General features: G+C 43.5%; 2 protein-coding genes across 5 annotated transcripts in view; one reads left to right on the top strand and one right to left on the bottom strand.

The window, feature by feature from the left end:
* Window positions 1-16,325, bottom strand: part of LOC108628441 (protein espinas) — an 82,633-nt gene that overhangs the window by 64,825 nt on the left and 1,483 nt on the right. Inside the window, exons 1-4 of one of the 3 annotated variants that reach the window (XM_026816477.1) lie at window positions 15,216-15,278; window positions 14,546-14,814; window positions 12,867-14,412; window positions 8,744-8,872 (exon numbers count right to left, since the gene is read on the bottom strand). In XM_026816477.1, the coding sequence (XP_026672278.1) occupies window positions 8,744-8,871 (128 nt within the window). In that variant the 5' untranslated portion in view covers window position 8,872; window positions 12,867-14,412; window positions 14,546-14,814; window positions 15,216-15,278. Of the gene's footprint in view, window positions 1-8,743; window positions 8,873-12,866; window positions 14,815-15,215; window positions 15,279-16,325 lie in introns of those variants that run through there. The other 2 variants (XM_018030353.2, XM_026816476.1) reach the window with 2 other exon arrangements.
* Taz (tafazzin, phospholipid-lysophospholipid transacylase) overlaps window positions 15,281-16,325 on the top strand; it is a 6,656-nt gene continuing 5,611 nt past the window's right edge. The window contains exon 1 of one of the 2 annotated variants that reach the window (XM_018030411.2): window positions 15,281-15,515. In XM_018030411.2, the coding sequence (XP_017885900.1) occupies window positions 15,404-15,515 (112 nt within the window). In that variant the 5' untranslated portion in view covers window positions 15,281-15,403. Of the gene's footprint in view, window positions 15,516-15,542; window positions 15,686-16,325 lie in introns of those variants that run through there. The other variant, XM_026816488.1, reaches the window with a different exon arrangement.

The following is a 16,325-nucleotide window of genomic DNA, read 5'->3' as shown; positions in this document are numbered from 1 at the left end:
GAAGCGCCACGTGCATATTGAATTATTCTAATGTCTAAATCATTTTTTAAATCAATACCATAAAAATTTTTGTATAAAAATCCACAGTTATTAATTTTCTTGTTTAAATTAAGTTTTCTACCATCGAGACTGAAATATGATATGGTAAATAAATGAAAAAATACTGTGGGCCAACTGTACTCATAAGAGAAAATGGGACAATGGTAATGAAACTCATTCGAAGGAACGTGTAACAAACACCGAGCAAGTGTGTCCGAAAACAGACTGTGTTACTTCCTCGTTCAATGGTCCCTCGTTCGGTCCATCCGTGAGACGAGGAGAAAATATTCATAATGCTGGATTAAAGCGTGGGGACTGGCGGGTGCCCAGAGCACGGGGTGGACGAGCAAACTAATCAAGAGTCCGCCCCATTTAATTCCCACCCTCGCTGTCTCGCTCTTAACCATTGCCGACCAAGAGTCGACTCCGCTCTCCTCGATTCCTCCTTATTGCCTCCTTTTCAACTACCAGCGAGGTTATATGCGAGAACGTTTGGTCCGCGTGTGCACGTAACCGGCGCGTGAATTCGACTTCTTTTCGTTAGAGACTTCTTTCTTTGCGGTAATCATCGTGCATTGGGTAGGTATGGCGGCGCACGAGTGATGATGATTGTAGGGAGAGGGTCCGTAGTGAAAACGGTGGGCAAGGTTGGGTAAGGAAGGTTATTAGGAGGTCGAGAATTATCGCGAAATCATTTTTACAGGCAATCGTAGTGGATGATAATGAACGGTTCTTGCGGGATTTTAACTGTCTGCTGGCTAGTTATTTGATCCATTTTGTGTGGGAAATGGTAATGAACAGTTCTTGTTAAGATCTTAAATGTCCGCGTCGGTAGTTGTTCAATCTATTTTTATGGATAGTTGGAGGATAATGGATAGCTCGTCAAGGATTTTAAGCGTTCGCCATACTGGCTACTCGCGTTCGAATTAACTGGATCGCGGAATGTGAAGCGAGTAATTGAACGGAAGTGGAAGAAACGAAGCGGAACCGTGAAGAACCGAAAGGGACTGGGACGAAACTGTGACGAACCAAACGGATCGAATCGAATGGTACCAATAAAATTCGAGTCGATCAAAACGACAACTACCCATGTCTGAACGTTGAGAAATTCGACGAAACGTATAATTTAATTTTCCTACAGGACCTCGTATCTCATCAATTGTAATTATCGCAATAATAGGAAAATAATCGCACGCTGTACTCGGCGAAAGATTGTCCAATCGACAAATATCTATTTTGTCCGAGTATGGAAATTCTCTACGGGCGTTTAACGTGGTTATCGCGTCGTATATCGATTCGATCAGCAGTCGATGGCCAACACGAGAGCGTGCCGGGGACAACGCGAGGTGAATCAAGTTAAAGTCCGACCAGACACATTACTCAAAGGGTTGCGAAAGGTTAGAAAGAGGTTTTAAGGCCGTGTTCACAATGAAGGTTCACAATTTTTCGGATCACGGGTCGCGATAAAGGTTTATTACGGAGCGAATTGGAACAAATTGAAGCGGATCGGGGCAGCTCGGTGCGGATCGAAGCAGATCGAGACGGATTAAAACGGAACTAATTTAACAACAAGCTGGAAGTTCACGCATTCCTGTTCTTTTATACACTTCTCTGGTTACTACATAACATAAAAGAATTAAATGAAAGGAAGATATGTATAGTAAACTATTCAGACTGGTTAGCATGACGCGGCCCTAATTTTCTGGCGACGCGACGGCGAGCGTGTTAGGGAGTTGATAAACAAAACAGGTGAATAGACTATGCATGATAGTACTAGCGAACAGTATCGGGGAAACGTCGGAGGGCAGCATAGCGATCGTGGCATCGGTGCAATATGCAGTAAAGCACGAATGCAACAATGCGATCCCCCCTGGGCGATGGACAACGGGGTGAAGGGGGCGTGTACCGGATATATATGGGGTGTCTCGTTAATCAAGAGAGCCTCGGTATCGCCCGCGGCCTATAGGGGTGGAAAATGGGAGAGGATGGCGAGGGTGACCAGTGTTTAACGGTTGACAAACGACCCTGTTGGTACGCGGTCGCGTAAACAACGTGTCGAGCGCGGAACATCGCGAGCCTCGCAAAAACCCGTAAATCTGCCGATTAAACGCGATTAACGATTTTCAAGAGGTAGCGGATGGTCGCGTGACCCGAGTTGAAAAATTTCATAGCAAATCTAGCATACAAACGAGATACACTGTATCAAAATCGAAAATTCATTAAATATGACTGACTTTCTGATGTGAAACATGTAGTTCTTTATAACGTTACATTGCCATAACTCAATGCAATAAAAGGGGATGTACTGTATACATTTTAAAACCGCATCGTACGCCAACTCTAAATTCACCCCTCGGTATTTAAAAAAAAAGCTAACCGCATAACGAACTGGTGGATGGACCTCCAAACCCTTGAAGGTGGTCACGTCCAAGGTAATGCCGGTTGAAATATTTAATAAAGCGTCTAATCGTGGGGACCGGGACTGGGAGAGGGAGGGGGATGCTAGCGGGTACGTGACCGACCGCCAACGAGCCCGCGATTCCAGCTAAATCGTTCTCTCCGATTGTCAGTCGTGTAACGAGCCGGAAAAAAGGCCGCGGAATCGAGTTTTGTCGCATTCCGCGCGTGCTACCGCTCGGTCACTGCGCGCGGGGGTAGCGCGATTTTACTCGGGGGTCGCGTTTTCATCGCATTCTGACCATGCCTCGCATCGCGCTAACGAACGTCCACGAAAAACTGTCAGAGTTTTAACTGTACCATCGCCTTTCTCTTTACTGATGTAGCTTAATGAGCCTTCCCTGAATCTGCTTGGCCCCTTTCCAGCTGCACTACCTTCCTCGAATGAAACCGAGGCCACCTTATACTTATGTACATATACCCTGTGTCATAATTAGACACCGGATTTTAGGCAAATTAAACGTTTCGCTGTATCAATTTTAAAAATGGAATGTAATAAGAAATTTTTTTCATCCCATAACAGACGACGATGTGAATCTTATCATTACATTTCCTATATGTATAACTAAATTCCTTAAAAATGCATAAGATTCTCAGCCTGCTGATAATTATAAACCCCGTCAGAATATTTCAATGTAAACGTAACCACTGGCCCAACCGCGCATTAGACTTTTGTACAGATTTATCTTCGTGTAATGATTCCTATAACGCTATGAGCACCGAAAAACGAAGCTCGTAAAATGAATAGCAGTGATCCGAGATCTGAAACCAGCAATCGGCCATTCACAAATAAACATGCATATAACCACGGTGTTAACCACGCCAATTATCACGACAGACATCGGCGACACCAGCGAAGCGGATACATTCTCCCCAATAACTATACTTAATGATACATGCATGCACAGAATAGCCGGTCGGGCTGATGGCTGAGGACACAACGGGCCGAGAGGGTTAATTCTGCGTGTCCATCAAGATCCAACGCGGAAAGCGCGAAAGCTGTTAACCCTCGAAGCCATGGTTTCATTTAAAATTACATAATATTCATAATTTTTTATATAATATATGATAAAATAACAGCGACTGAATATATACGAAAGTTGAACGCTCAAAATGCGACTGGATATACAATAAAATGCATAAAGATAAAAAACCTGTTCTACTTTTGAATATTCTTATCTAATATTATATTATTATACAATATGAAATAGTTGTCTCATATAAAATATGACATTTTATTTAATATTCCGATAAATCCCACGTTCATGTCCACGACTGAGACTCTCTTCTCCTTTCTGGACGCGGAAAGTCGGCCGATCGAGAAAGTTCCATGATGATGAGAGATTGAAAATATTTCGGCATGAAACTGGGATTTCGTAACGGGTGCCACGTACTACCGATTTTACGAGCCTGTTTATCGTCGCCTTTACGGTTCCCGATATCTCAAGGCAACCGGGTTTTATCGATCACTTTAAATTCGTGCGTATTTATGATCCACTTGTCTTACGTGAGATGTTCATTTAACACTTATACGTCGTCTCGTTAAATTTTTCAAGCATTCGATTGAGAGATGAGACTCGTCCAACTGAGATTATATTACATATACTTGCGTTAAGTATATATAGTTTATTTTCCTGCGAACATTTTTCGATGGCTCGGAAGCAAAGTAACCCCGATCCGAGTAAACCAGAACGGCGAGTCTGAATATATCCGGAGCGATTAAATGTTCAGAGATGAACGCGAGCGAAGCTAATTAGCGGCTTCCGAGGCCGGGCAGCGTGTACCGTAAAAGGCAGGACACGACGCGGACCGGGTATAGAAAGGTGGGCCGAAAGAGTCAGAAAAAGTGGCCAGATTCTTCTCTGTAAAAATGATTCCGTGCAAAAGCGGCGTCGTTCCGGCGAGAATCGCATAACTTTGCCTCTCGAATTCAACGGAATTCGCGTTCTATCTCGAATCGCTCGATAAAATTCGAGATAAACATAATTCGATTGGATTTAACCGGTGGATACGACCAACTGGAATCGTACAAAATCGAAGAGGACTAAACTAATTGTAAGCTCGATAAGAGCCGGACAAACACAAAGGGACTGAAAGATTTTAAAAAATACCTCCAAAGTTTTAAGCAAATCCAGCAGATCAACTATACAAATATGTGAAACATGAATATCTTTTTCTGGCTTTGAAAGAAGCCGACGGAAGAAACTCAAGATGGGAAGAAAGGCGGACGGACGAAACGGATGGTGCTTGCATATGGACCGATCTCGAAGAAGAAACCGCGAGAAGAGCGATGCACCGACAAGTGAAACTGCACCGGTCGCGTTCGAACGTATATGCATCGAAAGAAGAGCGACGAGCTCGTCGAGCGAGAAAACGGGTTGCGGACAAGAGGAACCAAAGGTCTTCAAGTTTTTGCGGCACGCGTACGAAACCCGCGACGCGAAGCGACATTCTTTTTCTCTTCTAACCCTTTTCGTAGCCGGTTCGATGAACGTGAAGAAATCGGCTGAACTTTTAGGGCCATGCTTTTTCGGCACCGGGTAAAACCGTTTATCATCGTCAACTTCTATAGCCAGTATAATTATTTCAACTTAACCCATTCACACCATGGAACTTGACACAATATTTTATATAATAATAATTATTGAAACGTTTCGTATAACAATTGATATAATGTAATACCAGTTTACTATGAATTCTCGTTTTGATTGTATATGGCAGTTTAATACTTCCTATTAAAGTAAAAATGCTCGAAAGGCAAGAAGAGGCAAAATAAATAGAAGACAAAAAACCGAGACACGAGGATAATTTTTATATCCCGGCGTAATCTACCCGGCAATAAACATAACATGGAAGGTAACATCGGAAGACTATAATCTTCTAAAGTAAAACGTTCAAGACCTCCGATAAAAATACCCAGCCAGATTAAGCTTAGATAAGTCGCCCGACTTCCAAGCCTGTATGGCCCACGCGCGAATGGGACACGAAAAAACAGCGAAAGATAGAAAGCCTTCATTTTGACGAACGCGCCGGAGTCGCTTTAACCCTATCCACTTTAGCTGGCGCCGACCACCAACAAGAGTCGCCTTTCTTTTTAAAATAAATCCTCGGGTAACGAGCAGCATCCTCTTCTGCCGCCGAAGATAATTCCAGGCTTCTAAGAACCGGCACCGATAAGAATACTGCGAAATTGAAAAGATAAAGCCGCGATCGAGTTTGACGATTTCGAGCGGCGATGCGAATGCCTTAAAATGACTTCTCTGCTCGTTCTTATCATTCTCTCTGTTCTCCTTTACTTAAACTATTTGCATATTTAACGTATAGGCGTTATCATAATATGGAACACAGATGCAAAAATTGTACTGAACATTAAAACAATTATTACATGAAATACCCTATTAATTTTGATTATTTATAGCCAGCGATGCACGATGCAAATAAATTGCAACATACATGCGTATTCAAACTCGGAGCCGAGACTTTTTTTCAGTCAAGACGGGGGGAATCGTATTTCATCGGGTTTTAGTACAACATCTGTCTTCGACGACGAATAATGCACATTGTGCATACGTAGAGGTACATAGCTACGTAAACGTGCGTAGCGTGCACAGCTATTGGAACGCGTTGACGAGGGGACCCATAACCTCGTGGTGATGCTCGTTGTTGATTACACGTTCTGTCAAACGCGTCGACGCGATGGCTCGTACCGAGCGTAAGAACCTTAATGATCCTAACGAGTACACACCCCTCCCGGGGAACCTCGGCAAATGATGTTAATCACGACAGAGGCAACGAACGGTGAAGCGTCTCGTGAACAATAGGACACCGTGATTTTCGTAACGTTACTCCCGGCTGTACCGTTTCCGATCACGTTTAGAGCTGGCGCTAATTCGTGTAAAGTCGGTCGAGAATTACTCCCTTCAATTTTCCCTCAGTTCAACAAACGATGTTAATTATAAAAATAATAAATGGTACGCGAGGTTGAGAACGCGAGACAAGAAGAAGGAGATATATTTACGTAGTGCTCGGGAGTTGCTGGAGTTGAGATTTATCGAGTTCTAAGAACAGCGTTACTAGTCCGGTTCACTTGTACGGGCAAGTAGAATTGTTCGTTTCCGATCAGACACACAGACCGATTGACCCCGAAGTACTGACGACTCCAACGAGAATAACCATAAACGGCATGCGAGTACAGTTAACAAGGTGCTTCATTGATCCCTTTATGATTTACAAGCGTGTACCAATTGGACGTTAATTAAACCGGTGTCCTCTAATAAACTAGAAACTCTGGTTACATGGTACGCGCGTTCATTGCGACCGAAACAGGAATGGAAAGCCAGCCACGATATCACAACCGTAGATAACAACAGTAAAGACATACTTGACATAATTATTATAGAATCCTAACAAATTGCTGTTCACAGCATTTGTTTTTGGTAAATTTTATATGGAAAATCGTATCGAGAAATCGAAGCTATAATAACGGCAGAGGGTCGAACAAAGCTTTCTGGAGGAAGAACCGAGGAGTCTCGGTGAACCCGCGAACCGACGGGCCAACTTTGCAAGAGGGAGGGGGAGAGGGCTCGGTATGTTAATTACAGACCAACATACACATCCCTCTCCCCCGGCGTCTGATCGTTTGGCGAGTCGGTGGTGCACACACTCTCTTTCTCCTTCTTTCTCGTCGGTTTGACTCGGTTGCTAGCCGATTCGTCTTGGAACGGCCCATCTCGGCCGGTCTCGTTGCACGCAGGCCTCGCGTGAGACCGACCAGCCGACCCTGCGACCCGAAGCCGAGAGGAAACCTTTCCTTTTGCCCTCTTTCGATATCCCCTTTACTTCCCCCCGCGTTTCTGCGCGCCTCGACCGCCTTATACTTTAACCACCAACCCCGTGACCGGCTAGCCCACGGGAAATCGACCCCCCGTTATTTGCACAACACGTTCTACCAATCTGAACGCGTTTCACGCCAAGGATTCTATGAACGCGAAGGGATAATTGAGTAGAATTGTGGGAAATTTTTGGTATTAGTCAAAGATCCTTCTGAAATCTTAAGTACCGAGCTCCTCGTAATTCATACTAAACTGCGCCGAACCGGTTAAAGTAATTAAAGCTTCGAGACTTGTAAACAAGTGGATGCATATGAAAATGTTATTATAGAAATATATTCAAGAGCCTATCACATCTAATTATTTTATATGAATGCATTTACCCCCGAAGCGTTTTCAGTCGTCCTCATTAACAAATACTCGGCTACATAATTTTAACTTGATTTGCATTAAGATACTTCTTGTTTGAAGAGTAGGAAGACGTCGCGAAGACTGGCTGACAACATTATACGTTATCAACGCGGGGAACGAAGCTGTCACGAGACCAGTCCACGTAACACGCATCGGTTTTATACGAAGGTTGGGTACCCTGGCAGAACGGAGACGACGACGACGACGACGACGACACCGCGCTTCTTCGTTTTATAGATCGCTCGATCGTGACTAAGCCAGCCGCGCGTATCCTGCACCTCCGGTATTTTCCCTCTGCTCCTCTCCCCATCGCGACTCCCGATAATTTTCCGTTTCCAACCTGTTCATCTCTATTTCTACCTTTTTCTATCGCGGCAAGCCTATTCGCCGCGTTTCACCGATCGCAAGCGTTTTACTTTTGCTTTCCGACAAGTGGTATCGCCGGCCGGGGAAAATCAAAGAGAGATCGCGTGCGTCCCGCGGTATTATGCGAGTATTTACGCGCGCTGCGTCGCCATCGATCGCGCGATCAGCAATTTTTCCCGTAATCGTAATCGTTTCGGTCAGTATCACCGCATAATGATCGTCTCCGTGAGACGTTAAAGCGTTGAAATAAACGCAGCTCCCTCCATTTGTCTTTCGTTGCGTACAGTAAAGCAGGCAGGCTATCGAAATATCAATTAATGACAAAAACTACAACTGTTTTATAGATAAGAGTCTATTGACCTCGACTCATGAAACGCTGTCATGCGAACCACGTAACAAGATCCACTCTCATAAACAAGATTCCATTATACGCGTAATGAAAAGTGGATAACTTTCCCAGTAAAGATTAAGAAAGAAGGCATTCCTTCACGCTTTGGGACATACATGTATGCATGTATAACTTGCGCTTTCGTCGAAAACGCAGCAAAGCGAAACGGATCCCGTGGTTTTAGCAGGCACGTTCAGGAGCGTTTCTCACCGGTGAACGACTTAATGTATGCAAAATACGTCTGATTACTCACCGCCAAAAGTGGGGCACGTATCCAGCCGGGCATAAATCTCGACACTGACCACAGGGTGCACCTTGGAGAACGACATTATTGTGCTGCGAGTAACTGTTCGACTGGCCGTCTTGACCGGGTGACAGCATTCTGAAACAAAGGATAATTTTTCTGAATTCTCTGTCTCCCGCAGTATGATTCATGCGAGCGAAGTGAAAAAATTGAGTTATGGCAGTTACACATCATTTTGCACGCCATTATACTTTGTCTCAACCAAAATGTGATCAGTCACGAGAACCTGTCTCCGTATTCATGTAAATCGCGTCGCACTCGCGATCTTTCATTTTTACAAAAAAGTACCACACCCAACGAACAAGTAAAAGGTTTAAACATCTGCCCATTACCATAAATTACAATAATTAACGTGAATTATAATCGAATGGCGATCAAACTTCGCCGATGCGTTATTAAATCAGACAAATGATTCGTTTAACGGTTCGACCGATCGAATCGACATACCGGGTGGCATAGTCTGAAAAAAAATCACCTAAATATCTGATCTCGTTTACACGGTCCGCTCTGCACGTTTCATAAACGTGCGCGTAGTATCCTGAAATTGTTATACTCGCTTCGGTGATCAATCTTGCTCAAATTTAAGAATACACTGTACCATCTTGTCATACTCGTTTCCCATAACTCCCTCTTGTATGGCACGCTGGCGCATTTTTCAAACGAGCAACCTGCTATTTTCTGCCGGCCCGCAACGAGCTTCGTTGCCGCGAAAATAATTAATTAAAGGCGCTATCTAATAGGGAGGGACACGAGCGATTACGCTGTGCTCGAATTAATAATGGGAGGCGGTAATTAACGAGTAAACCGATGTGTCCCGCGTTCTTCGATCACCGTCGATTAACCGACACCACGTAATTACACCTTCTATAGAAATTTTATTAAAGTGTAAAACAAAATTGTGCGAAACGCTGGCACAATTTTATTTTATATAGTCCTGAATAAGATTTAGTGAAATAAATTTATTGATTTCTGGTCGATTTAAATAAAATAGTATTGCAAATAGAATAGAATATTTCGACAAATCAAATATTTTCATTGTAATATTCTTCCATGAAATATTTCAATCTTATTTAGAAGATTGAGTCATCCCACAAGCAACGCGATTTTTGCATTTACTCCCTGACTTAAAAGCCAACATCGTGGAGGTATATGCAACAATAATATTGAAAATAAAGGAAATAAATTGGATTATTGATGACTTACTATTTAGAATAGTATTTTATCCAACTCTGCTACACACCGACCCGATATCCTTGTATTCTTTGAAACGCCCGGGGATCTCTTGTTGCTCGCCTTTTTTCGACGTGGGCATTATAAATATTTCCCCCTCTCGGAGATACGCGATCAAAAATAATGGTGCAGCTGTGCGTGCGTGGCAACGAAACAAAACCACCGTAAACGAAAGCCGATAAGTTATCCCACCGTTTAGCGTGATCGGCTATTCAAATTTTGTTTCCTTATTTTCTCATCGGTTTCGGTCACAGCCGATAAAACGAAATTGGAGATTGCAGAGGAAAGGGATTATGAAATTAACCGAAAACTTTAAAAGAACTCGTTCATTATCCGCAATGGATATACTGAGAATCAGTTCACTGCTTCATCAAGCGCAGATCCGCATTTATTCTCAAGCAACTCACACCATCAACGAATCCAATTTCGTTACTTAAAATTGAATTGTTTTCATAAAAGACAGCTGAATAAATTCTGAGATCAAGGAAGGATCGTCTGCCGAGGAGGAGTTCGAAGGAGGGTAACATCGAAGGTCGATCATAGCAGCGCACGGTAGGCATACACAGAAATTGGCATCGGAGGAAAATAAAGAACAAGGAGTTTAACCACAGCGTCATTACACGACCCCCGACGTGCAATAAGGCGATCCGAACCGGCGGGACTTTTATGAAAGACCGTGACAGGAACTACAAGGTCGCTCATGGTCTTGCGACTGTCACGTGCCACGGTCTGTAAAATCGCGAAGGACAGGGGAAAAACGATTAAGTCGTGGCGCACGGCTACTTCGCCACTCGATACAATTGCACCTTGCACGTATTACACGTGGAATTGGAGGATTAACCCATTTGCATCATCTCCTACCAGTCATAAATATTCGTATATGGCTTACATTTAATATAAATAATTATTTATTGATTTAAGAGAGAGAGAGAGAGAGAGATTAAAGAAAACTTTTTATGCACTTACCATAAAATACAATTGTAAATCATGGCTCTGTACAACTACTTGATAAAAATAGCTATAAAAATTGTGCGTATGTATATGTAAGGTAATGACGCAAACGGGTTAATGTACCGAATCATTTTCTTTGCCTGTTTACGGGATCGTATCCGCCGTATCTGTGACATTTAAACAACATACCCGGCACGACTTTCTCATTGTCGGTTCCCAGTTGCAATTAGCGTTCTAGCGGCGCGTACAATAACCTTATTACTACGTTGACCGAGATTCTGTCGCGGATCGACATTCCCATCTCCGTGTGCTTTCCCTCTGAATCTTATCGCCTAATGCGCTTCGAATATACATATAGCGTCGAATCGTCTGCATACATATGTTCCACGCTAGTGGTTCACCAAGCAAAACTACGGAACTGGAGAATACAGTTTTTTTAAATTAATGTATATTAAATCTAAACTGGCAATCCAATTACATGCAAGTTGATTCCTTACGATTATGATATAATTCTGGTATAATTGCAATAATAATAATAATAATAATAATAATAATAATATAGCCGTATCGCGAGGAAGTGTTTCGAGGTAGGCTCGCGAACGAGGCATTAGCAATTTCCAACGTCGAGTTCGCGGGACCGAATAAACGACGATAATTACTCTAAGTTGTCGTAATTGCTATCCACAGCTGGCCGAAAGGAAAGCACGGGAAAATAAGGAAAGTGGGCTACGGGTTGGCACACGGTGAGCGAAAGAAGTGGCTGCAGGTTGCTGTAATTAGTATCTTTTTGCGTCGTTAACGATTAAACGTTCGTCGCTAGCGTGCAACGGAAACGATAGGGCGAACCGAGGTATGTTAATGGATACGATAGCAAACGGTCGCGAAGAGTCCTTTACCCGTAATGCTGTATAATTCGTGAAACGACCAATTAAAATTCTCCAGAACGAACCGATGGTCCATCGTAATTCGAAACGAGGCCCAGTTCCCGCGCGAGCTAACATATGATACGTTTAGTTTAATTATTAAGGTAAACTTGACTGAATAATTAGGAAACAGGTTGCATAAGAAAGTAGTAATTGAATTTTCTATACTTCTTCTATTTATCTGATAAGTTTTCACCGTGCCTTAAAAACTTGGCTGATGGCACAGTTACCTTATTAATATTTCCGTGCAACTAACGACGACCATGATTCTAATCTTAATTAAGATCTCTGAGGTAAAATTCGTCGTATTCGAAATCGACACGCGGCTCCCATCGTGGGATTTTACGACACCAGTTGCCTTTAACCGTTAGGGACAAAATATCGAATCGAAGTGGTGTTCGGTGAACTTCCGAAACGCGAGGGCGAAGCGGTCGAACGAGGACGTAAATTTTCATTAACGAGCAACGGCTCGATCAAAGTAACTTTGTTTCGCGTTCAGTTCATTCGACGAGTATATGACGTTTAATTAACGTCAATGCTAACCAATCGAACTGGCATAACAGAGAAGAATGACACGGATCGTCACAACGTCTCTCATAATTACTGTGCAACATTTGGTACGGAATAAAAGAAGCATATTCATTCGTGTATACCCATGTATCTTGCACGATCGTCCTATTCAAAGGCAGAGAAACACAAAAGTAGCAAAACTTGTATGCGCGTAGGGGCACGGGGAGGGCGACCTCGCCTCGTTCTAACCAAACTGGAGTTTCTTCCGCGATGAAAGACACGTACACACATAGTCACCGGTTCGCCCTGGCGTACATACGTATGTATATGTATTGCACGGCAAGATCTTCGATCAAGAGCATGCGCACGTTCGTGCGCGAACCAACAGGCAACGCGATCGTACAAACGTGCAACCACCCGAGAATACGGGACGTATATACTCTTATACATATACATACCTGTTGCTTTCTCTCCGCTGCAGCCGGGATGCTGAAACCACGAAGCTCGGGATAGCTCGAGCCTGGCAAGAACTCTTCGCGATACGAATTCACCGTTCCGCGCGCGGCTGTTACCACCGGTTCGTCGCTCGTTCCCGAACAAAGGACGACGTCTTCCGCGTAGCACGTAGCCGCGGACACGCGCGAACACGTTGACCGATCTGTCCCCGGATACGTCACTCGCGATTTAACGGATACGAGGAGGATTCCTGGCTTGCTGCATCGCCGTGTCCCCGTCGCGTAATATACCGCACGTACTTTCCCGTCGAACTGGCACCACTTCACTTCAGCTGCACCTGCACTTGCACTTGCACCGCACCGAGCTACGTCGTGGCACAGGGTCGTGTGGCCCCGGCGGATCACGGGGTACCGTCGCGACGTCCTATATCGTGTCGAAAGGACCGACGACGGTGGCATCCTCGCGGCATCACCGTACGCTGCACTTCGAGTCAAGCCGAATGCTCGGCTCGCTCTTTTTTTTCTGTTTACCTATCTTTTTCTCTCTCTTCCGATATCCTTCCTTCTCTCGCACTACGTCGAGTTTCTCGTGTTTCACAGCGGCACTTGAATGTTTACATCACCACTTCGCGGACGTGTTCGGTAACTGTTCGCGGTTCAATGGTCGGAAGCCTACCGCGAGACGAACGCGTTGCGGCGGTAGCGCTAATAACAATGTCCGAAATCTCATTTCAAGGTTACTGTCTGACTGAAGTCGATCGATGATCGAATCCAATCGTGCGTTCAACGCAACTAACAACGATATTGATAATCGGTTTATTGTTGGTGTTCTTTCCGAATTCGGCTATTCGCTCGAATCGGTTGAACTATATAACGAAACGCGAATGACTTTCTCGCGAGGGTGACCGAACGGAAAACGTGTAGTACCTCGCGAAAAAGACACTTCGTGGTCGATTCTCGAATGGTACACGATTCACCTGAGTACGATGTTTCAAGGTATCCTCGCCACGGTTGTAAACTGGAAGGGTACGTACTATGCCACGGCAACACGCAGCCGAGAGACTCGAATCGGACTGGCTGTCGAGATGAGGCCCTTTTCCCCCCATCCCGGCGCACCTTCGACTAGTTGCTTCTCCGCTCGCGTCAGACCCCCACTTCCCACATGCCACCGGACATTCTCCTTCTCATCCCTCCCGCGCGGCCAGCGAGACTTCGCTTCGCATCATTGTACCTTTTCCCTTCTTTTCACCTTCCTCGATGCTCCCGTACTTGTGCTTGTGCTTCGTCCTTTCTTTCCCCGCGTGCACGAACTTAACCCGATGCTACTAATGTATGTACTCGATCGTCGTGTACGCCTCCTCCTGCCCCCACGTCCGTTCATAAACCGCGTTCGTTCCTCCGCGTTCTTTCTCGTAAGTTGTACCAGCTTCTGATAGGTGTTCAACTGACATCGCGAATGCACCGTCACTGCCAACAGGCACCCTAACGTGGACATCATCCACGTCTTATTGTACGCCCGTTCGACCCGTGAACGGTTATCTGCGATCTCCTGGAACATTTCGCTATCACGTAGTCGCGGAGCGTGCCGCGATTATTATAATGTATATCCTCGCAATTTTCGAGTCGCGCTAACGAGACCGTGTTGCCACCGTTTAGGATAATATGATCATAAATTTGCTTACCACCGTTGGCAAGCGGTGAATCGGTCGGTCTGCGGTATTCGCATTTATTTAACCGTCTTACTTTATTATCCTTTCACTGAAATTCTTCGCTCGCTGACGAAGAAAACGAAATGAAGCCGTTCCTAGTATCACATTTCTCGTAAGTATGCGCGAGTTCGTATTATGAGCTCATGATAGTCTTTTCCGGATTTCCTTTCCTTTTTCTCTTCTTGTTTATTAATACCGGATTAGTATTCCTCTTATTGCTACACTTTTTGCATCATGAGAACCTGTTCGTTGTAATATAAAACACCACAGTGTAAATAGATGAATAAGAACTATATAAATACTGTTTTACCTCTAATTGACTGTCATTTCAAAACTATGTACATATTTCTCTCGTATTAAGACACCCTGAGATTAATATTATAGGTTGTACATAAAAGTACGTTACACAGTCAAAGAATTAGGACCGGTTGATGATCATGAATTTACGTATGTACATCGGCACTACTGTGTTATTACAGAAAAAGTATAATTTACACATACCATCTTGTTCTATCATTAAAACATGAGTAGTACGTTTGCAATTTTGCACATTATTAATGAGACCAACAAGTATCCAAATACGAGTTCAGATTGAATAATAATTAAATGATAAATAATTCATTATTGTCGGGAGATTTCGTACGTGTTCGGTGGTCTTCGGCCAACCACGTGATGATTATCGGGAAATATGGCGTGAAGTTGGCACGAAGATGGTTGTCGTGAGTTACGAAAGAGTAGAGGGTTTCTCGCGGGGAAGGCGCTTCCCAATCGTCCGGAAAAAGTGTCGCACTGTTATTTTTTCCTTCGATCCAGTTAGCGTGAAACAGTGCGATGTACGACATTAAATGGATTATACCGAAGCTTCGAAATACGAGCAGCCTTTGGAACATCGCGAGCAGTATAACCTTCGCAGCAGTAGGGATTTTCTCTAAAATCATTATAGGTAAGCGGCTGCGGTGCCGGTTTTTCAAATAAAAATCAGTACTGTCCGTCCCACGACATTGATGCGTCAATTCGTCGAGAAATTCGTTCGAACACCAGGTTTAAAATGTGTTCGTCACGTGCTGTGAATCTGATCATTTTTAAAACACATTACCTATATTGACTTGGAATGTAAGTATAGACGATGTATTCTATAGTTAATTCCTACAATTCGTATTATTGTAACAGAACACGGAGGATGAGTTTCGTGTTTATAAGAAAACGCGGGAAACATTAGTCATTTATATAATAACGTGATATAGCGTGATCTTTAATCGCTGATAAACTGCGTGTCTTTATCAGATATGACCTGCCTGTAATCACATTTTTTGCTACCTACCTCAGTAAGAATAACATGTTCGCATAGATATTTCATGAGAAACTATCAATTTCTTATTTGTTCAATAACAATCTAATTATTGTATAAATAACGAATTGGCGTATAATGCTACGTATTGATGAACGATTCTATCCAATATACAAATAAAAATACCAGGTCTTTGTACAAATTTAACTTTTATCGAAGAGATTATTGGCTGGACTTCGTTTTTATTAATGAATGTAAACGGTGTACGTAAAAAGATTTGGAATGACGCAATGTTGTACATTGTTAACGTTTAAAAATGCTTGTATGGCTGATTCGTGCCTTCCAACAATTTTTTATTTTAAGTATTAGAATAGAATGTCAAATATTAATTTTTTCGGAATCTGGAATAACAATAATATCTCATGACGAACTTTTAGAAAGCGTAGACCTTTATCGATCTTAATC

Source organism: Ceratina calcarata, unplaced genomic scaffold (genome assembly GCF_001652005.2).
Source record: "Ceratina calcarata isolate Rehan_Ccalc_2016 unplaced genomic scaffold, ASM165200v1 scaffold525.2, whole genome shotgun sequence".
Taxonomy (NCBI): domain Eukaryota; kingdom Metazoa; phylum Arthropoda; class Insecta; order Hymenoptera; family Apidae; genus Ceratina; species Ceratina calcarata.
This window is presented reverse-complemented; position numbering and strand designations above follow the sequence as displayed.